The 10,889-nt window shown below is 39.9% G+C and overlaps 1 protein-coding gene across 1 annotated transcript; it reads left to right on the forward strand.

Moving 5' to 3' along the window:
• Positions 1–7,632: 7,632 nt before the first annotated feature.
• Positions 7,633–9,806, forward strand: LOC115099350 (potassium voltage-gated channel subfamily E member 4-like). The gene is made up of 2 exons (XM_029616932.1): positions 7,633–7,693; positions 8,669–9,806. Exon 2 carries the CDS (start codon positions 8,669–8,671, stop codon positions 9,164–9,166), a length of 498 nt encoding a protein of 165 aa, XP_029472792.1. The 5' UTR covers positions 7,633–7,693; the 3' UTR covers positions 9,167–9,806.
• The last annotated feature ends 1,083 nt before the right edge of the window (positions 9,807–10,889 follow it).

A 10,889-nucleotide genomic window follows, 5' to 3' on the forward strand; every position in this document is an offset into this window, starting at 1 on the left:
CACTAAAAAAAAAAAAAAAAAAATCAAACAAATGCACATCCCTGTTTTGCTATGGCTGCAGCTGCTGCCGTCCTAGGCAACTGCCTAGTTTGTTTAATGGTTAAGCTGGTCTGGACCAATGTTCCCTCTAATTTTTGACAGGCTACGTGCACAAAAATGTTCTTTCATGCAACTTTTTATAAGCTGAGCTAAAATTTGTACGCTACAATGCGTGTTCCCAAGCAAAAATGGTGCAAAAAATATCAGATTTCATATGTTTTATTTAACTGTTTTAATGAAAATAGTTCTCCATTACATGATCATGAAGGAAAAATAGGATGTCACACTTTGCTGTTGCTGCAAAATTCAAATAATTCTATATAGCTAGAAACATTGTGAAGTAAGACAAAACCCTGCAAAAAAGACATTCAAAATCTATACAGCAAAACTATCATAACATAATATTAGTAATGCCATGGATTTAAACAACAACCCTATCTGTGAAAAAAGCAACACAGTAAATATTACTCTGGATCCCAGAATATTAATACACCATCTACTGGGGAAACAAAACAAACCCAATTACTATAGATGCTATACACACTACTCTCTAACTTAACCTCTCACCTTTATTTATTTATTTATTTATTTTTAATTTTTCTATACCGAAGTTCCTGTACGAATACAAATCACACCGGTTTACATAATAACAACAAAATTCGCTTAGGAGCATTACATAGAACAAGGAAGGCATAAAAATATGAAATGAATTTTAACTTAACATATTGTAAACTGTAACATATCCTATCATATCAATTAACTTCTCATAAATATATGTCTCGGAGGAGAGCTTTGGGGAGCTGGGTGGGCGGGTTCATTTGTGAGCAAGGTTCATTTGTGAACCTTGTTCACAAATGCAGAAAAGAGGCAGACCCCCCTCACCAAGTACAGAATAAAGGATCACAAATTAGAACCAGAAATATGTAGACAAAAACTGAAATGGAAACCTCAAGAAGCCAGACAAAAATGAAAAAACAGAAACAAACCATCCTCATAAAACAAATAATAAAATCAAGAAATACAAAGCACCGATTATAATAGTAAAATCATATTAATAAATATTTCAAAATTACTGATGAATAGAATAACATCAATTAAAGTCCTATACATTTTATTTTATTTTCCCAAGAACCAATAAAATATTTCAAAACAGCAGACACATCAAATAACACCCAAAAATCAAAACTAATAAGGCCTAAGTCAATCTCTGGCTATCTATACCTGGAAGCTCTTGATTTCTAGTCACCCTGATAATTGTCAAGGATTAGTGGGCTAGGGATGCACAGAAACTTTATCCACTCATTCTCACACACACTTGCATGTACATTCTATCTCACACACATTGTCGCATATGCACACACACACACGCTCTTATACATACCTGCACTCCACATCCTTTCTCTCACAGACAGACACACACTCATACACAAGCTCTCAGACCCTCTCTACCCCCCTTCCACCATGCACACACAGGCTCTTACTCCCACAGATTCCTTCATACATACACAGACTCTACTGGCTCCCTCTCACACACACACACACACACACACACACACACTTATTCTCACTGGTTCCCTCAATCCCTCTCCCAACAGGCAAGTTCCCATTCATTCTCAAACATACACACAGACCCTAGGCAGGCTCCTATTCATTCTCACACACACATCCCCAGGCAGGATCCCATTTATTCTCTCTCTCTCTCTCTCACACACACACTCACACACACACACACACACCAGGTAGGCACCCATTCATTGTCGCTCTCAGGCATTCTCACATCTCTACACCCTCAGGCAGGCACCCATTATTCATTCTCTCTCTCAAACACACACTCCCATTCATTCTCACACATATATATACACACACTCCTGTTCATTCTCTCTCACACACACACGCCTTACATGCTCTCATTCATTCTCTCTCTCTCTCACACATATTCACTAGGGATGTGCAGCAGGGACGGATACGTTCGATTCGGTATTCGTATTTGTCGGGACCCAAATCCGTTACATCCGTTTTCGGGGGACCCCGATTCGTCCATTAGTTACGTATGGTATTCATTTCCCATTAAAGTTAAAAAAAAAAAAAAAATCCTTCCCAACTCTTTACATTTAATTAACTACAACCCCCCACCCTCCTGATCCCCCCCCAAGACTTGCCAAAAGTCCCTGGTGGCCCAGCGGGGGTCCTGGAGCGATCTCTTGCACTCGGGCCGTCGGCTGCCGGTATTCAAAATGGCGCCGATAGCGTTTACCCTTACTATGTCACAGGGGCTACCGGTGACGGGGGCCGACCAATGGCACCGGTAGCCCCTGTGACATAGTAAGGGCAAAGGCTATCGGCGCCATTTTGAATACCGGCAGCTGACGGCCCGAGTGCAGGAGATTGCTCCAGGACCCCCGCTGGACCACCAGGGACTGTTGGAAAGTCTTGGGGGGATCAGGAGGATGGGTTTTTTTTTTTCCTTTATTTATTTATTTATTTTTAGATTTTTATATACCGGTGTTCCTGTATTAAAATACAGATCACATCGGTTTACATTGAAACATAAAAATTATGCCAAGAGGCGGTACATATAACAAGGTGATACATTGCATTCGTGGGGGTTCGCCATACGTTTCAGAACCCCACGAATACAACGAATAGGGACCTATATGTTGCGGATTGCGCATTCGTTCAAAACGAATGCACATCCCTAATATTCACACACACACACACAGTCAAGGCAAGCTCCCCTGTCTTTCTTTTGCCTGCAGCCTCTGAGACTCTCTCACTAATTTGCTGCCACTGTCACTGCTACTGCATGCCTACTGGGGAAGAGCCAATCATTGCTACAGGAGCCTGTTCTGCTGCTGCTGCTCCTCTGTGCAGGCCCCATGGTATAAAAAAATTATGAGCCTAGCACTTCCTCCATGCTGATCTTGTGCATCACAAGATCAGCATAGAGAGAATCTTATTCTTGCGAGTTTTTAATACCATGGGGCCGGTATAGACGACAAGATGGGCTCAATTCTCTGCTGCTAGTGGTACTGATGTATGGTCCCTTTATTTCTTCAGCTGCTGTTAGGACAAGGTCCACCAGCAGCCACATGGGCCCCTCTCCCTGTTTTTCGGCCACCAGGAGAGAGGAGCTTGTATGCATGCTGTTCTGCTGTGAGCATGGGATCCAGACTCTCTGTGTGCATGCACACCTTAGAAGGAACAGTGGTCTGGACTGTATAATACAAAAAAAAAAAATAAAAATTGAGGGCCAGCCTGGTGGTGCAGTGGTGGTGCTATATAATGCCCTAAAGAGGGACCTGGGTTTGATACCTGGCATCTGCTCCTTGGGCTGGGCTAAGCTGGGGAACCACTGGAGGGAGAGTCCCAGTCATCATGCAATAGCAATACCACCTAGTGGCTGGATTTAGGGCCTGTGATTGCAAGGATATGAAAAGGGTCCCAGGGCAAGGACTGTCGCTGCAATGACTAGACTAAAGTTAGCAGGGAATGCCAGGGTAGTTGTCAATGAGGGCTTCATGGTAACAGATCCTATCCCTGGTTTCATTGAGCTGGAAGCCCAAAGGAGCAGGAGAAAAATAAAAATGTAACCAAGGTGGAAAAAGTGATTTCAGTCTATGGAAGTAAAGTTAGAATACTAAAGACCAGTTCAAAAGTATCACATTTTAAGAAAGCCTAGCCACACCATGATGCTGGAGTCCATCACTTCTTTGGTCAGAAGATCCTCTTGGACAATAAGGATTTAGAACTTTTCAATGGCGCAGGTTCAAACCTATTAGAGGGTTGATGGGAAGGCAAAGAGTTTCCCTCCCTCTATCTGAGTTTCTCCCAAGGAACAATTCTCCTTCGGGATTGTTAACCAACAGGGGAGGGGGTGGAAAAAGCAGGGTATATAAAAAGGGTCAGACTAGCAAAGGCAAAGTTCCACTCAAACGTTTGGGGCTCAAGTGCTGGTCCATATTGAGAGCCTGGGCCCAGAAAAGAGAAAGGGGTGCAGGCACTGTACAGGGTACATCTGGGCTCGGTAATACAGTTAAATGATCAGGGCCGGCTCCTGGTTGTTGGATTGTGGGAGGAACAGGGGAGGGAGCGGGCAAAAGAAAAGGCGTCCTGCTCTGCAGATACAGGTGGGCTAAGGTGACGTACGGAGCAAGCGGAACAATTGTTAGCTTGGGACCGTGCCACTGTCCCAAAGTGCATTGTGCTATATGCTATGTTCTGCATGTGAGGAAACAAAATATTTCTTTATACTACTACTACTACTACTACTACTTAAAGTATTCTGGATAAAAACAAAGCTTTCTAAGGAAGGTAAAGCAATCTACTGTACACAGAAAAATTCAAGACTTTAGCTGCATGATGATGAAATTACAAATATCCCATAAACATTGGGTGAAATTATATTAAGAAGTGCCTCTCCTAATCCTTTGAAATTATATTGAGCAATAAGCCCTGACCAACACTTACTAGCAAAATGTTATGGCTACGCTTCTAAACTAGTATTTATAGGGAATGAAATTCCTGTGGTCTGACAATGAGATTCATTATGATATGGGAGTTGCTGGCAAGAAACCGAGGGTGTGTGCTATTCAAGGCGGTTTTGTAAGACTTGCCATAAACTCTGATATTAAAATAGAGGAAGACTTTACTTCTAGTGTAATTTCCCCCTCCTCCGTTGGGCATCCAGTTTAATCGGAACCAGGGCTGTAATCTGGCACCATGAGCTACTCAGCGATTATTTCCTAATTTATATGTCCGCGCCCAGGCTACTTTAATCTAGTCATTGCAGGGGACAGCCCTTGACTGGGCGCCATGCAGCAGAGGAAGCATTGTTAAGGCCGGGCAAACAAACTCCTGGTTCCAAACAGCGATACGTTTCAAATACTAATTGGGTCCTCCAACAGCATACTTTGTTCATATCATTAGGCAGCTATTAACATCTAAAATATTCATAGCTATTTCTTCTCCTAAGACCGTAGGGTATTTTTTTAAGTTGGTTAGTGCTGTAGACATGATTTTGTCACTCTGAGTGAAGAATCCATTTGTCTGTTGGTTGTGAAATCTATTTCTAGCTACCTTGAATGGAATTCCTCTTTGCATTTTTAGCTGCTCTGACGTTAAGACAAACCCTCTGCAAGATACCTGGAGGGTCCAATCGTCATGTTTATCTGTGAGACATAACCCTCACCATAGACAACTTTTCAACATACATAACTCTCTTTTTTATCCCCTTCATTTGTCTATTGTCTCCACTTGTACTTTTTCCAAGTCTTAATGTCTTTTTAAAGACAGGGATCTAAAAAATTGACACTATAACTAATATCTAGTAAGAGAAATATTCTAGCATGGAACTGCAAAGTGCCCTAGTGGTGGTTAGAGCTATGGTCTAAGAACCAGGGAAGCCGGGGGCCAATTCCACGTTCCCCCACTGAGGCTCCTGTGACCTTGTGCAAGTCACTTTGTCCTCCAGTGCTCCAGATACCAATTCAGAACATATGCTGTCTGGGGCAGGGTACTACCTACTGCACCTGAATTAAGCACAGGTCTAGAAAACTGAATACTTAAATTAAAAAAAATATATATATTTCTTCGTCCCTTGCTGCCACCCCTGGTGGAATTCATGCCCTCAAACACTAGGCCTTTTCTGCTACTTGACTTGTCCATGCCTTCCCATTCTATTATCAATTAATATACCCAGATCTTTCCTTCTGGTTAGTGTCAATGATTACAGCCCCTTTCAAAATATATTTAATGTGCCTATTCTTGAGTAACCAAGTGTATCATCTCGCATGTGTCCACATTTTCTATGTCTTTCTTATTGCTCAGGATAACTATTTATATATGTAATATCATGAAGTCCTTTGCCATATTTAAAATGTGCAGCAGTTTGGTGCCACCTATAGAAATGTAAAGAGAAAGAGGGCAGATCTACCGCAAACATGAATAAAACAACAAAAAGATAGCACAAAAAGGCAGAGAGAAACACAGAATATAAAAATATAAGTAAAAGTGGATAAAACAATAACTGGCGGATTTAAAAAGCCCTACGCATGCCAAGGCCGGGAGATATGCGTGTGTCTTGGGCCAGCTCGCACCGCGCAGATTTTAAGAAGCACCCCTGTACACCTGTGTCTCCCGGCAGAACAGTGCTCTCTTGTGAACATTTGATGAGTTAGGAAATTCACCCAAAGATGAGATTTGTGCAAACTCATCAAATCTTTACAAGAGTGCACTTTTCTGTTCGTACGTCTCACTTTGAATGTCAAAGTGGCCCCTAACCCTACTCTAATACCTAAACCTCACCTCGAGTTACTAGGTTGGCCTCATATAGAGGTATAAATACCTACCTAGTATGAGGGCCTTATGGCTAGTCTCTCTCTCTCTCCCTCCCTCCCCCCCCCCCCCCCCAGTGGTTGTAACTACAAAAACAGCATTTGCAAAAACAGCACGATAAAGCGCATGGCTTTACGCAAATGTAAAAGGTGTAGTTAAAATACGAAGCCAGCCCACTTGGCCACAAATTCCACCCCTTTTTCTAATTTGCATCGCACTATGTGTTGTGGCATTTTCGCATGCGTTAAAGGTGTTTTCGCATGCATTAAAGGCGTTTTTTCATGCGAAAACACCTTAATGCATGCGAAAACGCCATACAGCACTTTGATAAATGTCCCCCCTTAATGACATCTACAATATATACACATCATGTGTACTGCCATGGGCACCACAGTATGCCACCAAGTTTTCTAAAAAAAACCCCAAAAAGAAATAATCAACTAGCTTGTGTAAGTCTCATCCAATCAAATAAATCTAAGACCATATCAAAATTGCTTTGATGAGAGACCATCAAATCTTACACCTCAACAGCATGCATATGGGCTCACACCAAGATGTTTAAAAGTTACCCCCCTTGTACCATAAGTTTAAGATTTCTTTATAGAACTGTGTAAATTCTATGTAATTTAAATAGTGGTATTTAACATAGTTGAAATATCATAGTATTTTCGTCAGTATGTGATAAGACAGTAAAGTAACCATCAAACATCATTTATCCATAAACAGTGTTCATGAAGCACCCATAACCTTTTTGAGAAAGCAGAAAATAGAACACTAGTGATCACTACACACAGTAGATAGTTTCTTCCTGATTATTAATTTTTTATAGACCCTGCTCAGTTTAGAAAATATTCAGGTTCTGATAACTTTATTGTCTTGACAGTTTTGCATACGTTGATAAAATGATCTAAAATAAAAAAGGGTAAAAAAAAATTACACAACAGTGTACACAACAGTGGACTTTAAAATGTTCCCGCAAATCCCCTAAATCTATTCTAATAGAATTCATGCTTTAGTTAAGCTGCTTCCTTTTTGGAGCTGTGAGGGTTAATAGAAATCTACTCCTCACCCCCCAAACCCTCTTTCCTTCCCTTCCAGCTGACAAGAGTTCAGCGGGTTAAACTGCTTTGGAGTTCAGCTATTAACTGCGGCATGAAAGCCTGGTGTAAACTTGGCCTCTGGAGCACGTGATGGTGTGCTTCTGCCTGACTATTTATTCTAGCTGCAGCAGAACTGACATCTCAGAGCATCAAACACTCCAAAGGACGAAACTGTCTGCCGAGCAAGCACGGCAAAAGAAAACTTTGAAGAACTTTCTGAAGTAAGTTTTTGTTTTTTTTCCTTCTTCTTTCTTTTCCAATATTTTTTTTTCTTAACAGCTAGTAGTATATTATTAATAACGATTCAGAATCATAAAGTTTTTTTTCTTTTCCGATAAAACATTGGCCAACAAGGGAAACATTTTAAACTTTTTACTAACATTTAGATAAAACAAATAGCAAAAGAAAAAGAAAATTAATATAGGTAACTAATGTAAGCTCTGATTACATTAATCATGTTGATTTCCATGACTTTAAATTATATTAAGACGATGCAGAACATTAATGGTGAAGTAGAATTTTATAAAAATTGGTTACTCAAGTTGGCAATTTATGTTGACAGGGCAGGAGTTAGATGACATATAAATGATAAAAGTGCTGGGGCTGTGGAAGGCAGTGCTTGGCTATGGCCAGAGCATGTTGGGGGCTGTACTGGCTGGGACTGTATAGGACTGAACTAGGAGGGCAGTGTGCTGAGGCTGTAAGGGCTTCAGATAATAAGTGCTTTACAAAATGTATTATTTATTTTAAAGAGCAGAAAAAACCCCCCAACCCAATAAATATCAGAGCAATGTGAAAACTCAGATTTTTAAGCATCTAGACATTTCAAGTACAGTCTGCACTTGGAGCAAATTAACCTGAGAATTTACATCCCTTTAAGTCCGAACATTCTTGCTTAGAAGAAATGCAGCCATTGATATCCTCCCTTATTTAATTATTTAATTTTCTGCCAGTGCAATTTGAAACTGGTTTCAAAGTGGTTTTCTGATCTTCGGGCATGAAAGTTAAACGGGGACTGTACCTCCAGTGACTTGGCTCTGTGCTTTCCTTAGGCCACCGACTAAAATATCTTCTGACTTTTGCTATGAGAAAGTATTTTCCTTTAAACATTTAAATGCTTGGCTGCATGGCTGATTTTTCTTTTCAATGCCTAATGTACTTATGTTTTCTTTTTAAGTTTTTTTTTATTGTTGGAGATGAACCAAACAAACATAACAGGACCCAGTCTTGCTGCAGGCTCAGTCCCTGAGCAACAGAATCCTGCAAATAGCACTCAGGACAGCAATGACTACTTTTACATATTAATTGTCATGTCGTTCTATGGAATCTTCCTAACCGGAATCATGCTGGGTTACATGAAATCCAAGAGGAAAGAAAAGAACAACAATCTCCTTCTCTTTTATAAGGATGAAGAGAAGGGTTGGGATGAGAGCACAAAATTTCTTCCAACTGTATTTGGTCGGAGATCTGCCCCGATGCCCATGATGTTAAATGTTCTACAAGAAAGAATGGGGCCAGCTCTGTCCTGTGCCATCTGCTCCATGGAAGCCAGCAGTGTGAGCTCCGATTCTTCTTCTCCAGATGTTCATTTTACCATCCAAGAGGAAGTGCTCGATGGTGACGTAGGAGATGGATCAGATCTCCTCAATGACAGCGGTGAAGGGTCCTCGGCTAACATCAATCCGACCTCCTAGCACATTCACGCGTTTGAAGGACCTGCTGTGTCAACTAGAAAAATAAGAGTCCTGAGTGGGTCTAAGATATGATGAGACTCCAGTTCCACTTCCTGCCCCATTGTGGCAGTCAGAAGGACTTCCACCTGGCATCTGCCTTGTGAGGATAAACACCCATTTGAAAGTTGCTAGTAGAAGGAATTGGGAGACTGCATCGGTTCTTCAAGGGATCTGAGAAATATGACTTCCATTTGCAGTCAGTGTCTCTTTTCTACAGTAAGAATTAATGATGGTGTAGAATAAGAATTCTTTTAAAATAATAGAAGTTTAAAAATTGAGCATGTTTCAAACTTATTTACATGCTCAGAGAACCGTGATAGTTGCTCATGCATGAGTGACTAGCTTGTCTTCCTGCATGAGAAAAGTGTTTATTTCACACGGAGACCTTCGATATTGTGTTTCTGCACTGGCAGATCAGACCAATGTAATTTTCCATGTAAGTTTGAGTGGCCAATGAAACTAGCATTTTAGTACCAAAAAAATGTGATTTGCTTGTGGTACTTGTTCAGTATTTTTCAATGTACATCAAACAATAAGTTCAACAGAACAGAGAAGTTGGTTAAACCAAATCTGACTAGTCAAATATATATATATATATATATATATATATATATATATATATATATATATATATATTACTATTGCCATACAGTTTCCATCAGTTTGAAAGTTCTACATGTTGTATCATGTGTCAGGTATTTTTCAACCCACAGCAAGAAATGCTGCTAAAATGAACCCCATGAAACATAATCTAAAAAACTAAATAAACATTTGATACTGGAGACTATAATAGTACTGCACTGTAGTTACCAAATTACATCTTCATGTCAATAAACCTACAGCATGCAAATAACCAAGCACTCATGTTGCACTCTTGGGTTGGATTAATTCAACCATGCAATACATTTTAGTATGATTACATGTTGTTATCTGCATTTAATCTTTCAGTGACAAGCAAGGAGCTCAAAACCTAAAGTTTTCAAAGGTCTCATTGTATTTTATGCAATAAAATCAGTTCAGATAAACATATATCTTTCAGACATTTATATATATACACATTATAGGCAGGCATTAAGTGTGGAAAAGCAAACCCTGTCATCTCTGCTGTAGGGGAGGTAGGATATGAAGGAATGCTATAACTGTGTATATGATATGAATATGTATCACTCTATTTCTGCTGCATCTCTGTATTTTAGGGAGTTGTGAGAGGCACCAATGTTTGCTTATTTCTTTAAAAAAAAAATCATTTCTTGGTAGATCTATTCTAAAGGGACTGTTTGCGAAAGCAGCCAAGTTCATTTTGGCACTTTGCCTGGAAGCACTTGAATTCTCAGACTTTTCCAGCTGAGACTGACATACAAGTCTATCACATTTTCTGTTCGCTGTAAAAATGTTTGAAGTTTAGTATCACTGTGTTTAGGAAATTGGTGTAAATACTTTACGTAAGTTTGTATATAATTGCTCAGTCGATCCTATGTATTTAAAGTTATTTTGTTCACTATTTCTTTTAATTTAAATAAACACATTTCTATGGAATAAATAGCATTGTGTTCATTAATTCAAACACTCAAATCGGTGAGCAAGATCATAAAGTTATTTCTGTTTCCCTTTTAGTTTTCATTGAATGCATTCATTCCAAATTGATTGGGTCAGGTCATACTTGTAAAGTATGGTGAGAAAAGCT

The sequence above is a fragment of the Rhinatrema bivittatum genome, chromosome 9, assembly GCF_901001135.1.
Source record: "Rhinatrema bivittatum chromosome 9, aRhiBiv1.1, whole genome shotgun sequence".
In the NCBI taxonomy this organism is placed as follows: domain Eukaryota; kingdom Metazoa; phylum Chordata; class Amphibia; order Gymnophiona; family Rhinatrematidae; genus Rhinatrema; species Rhinatrema bivittatum.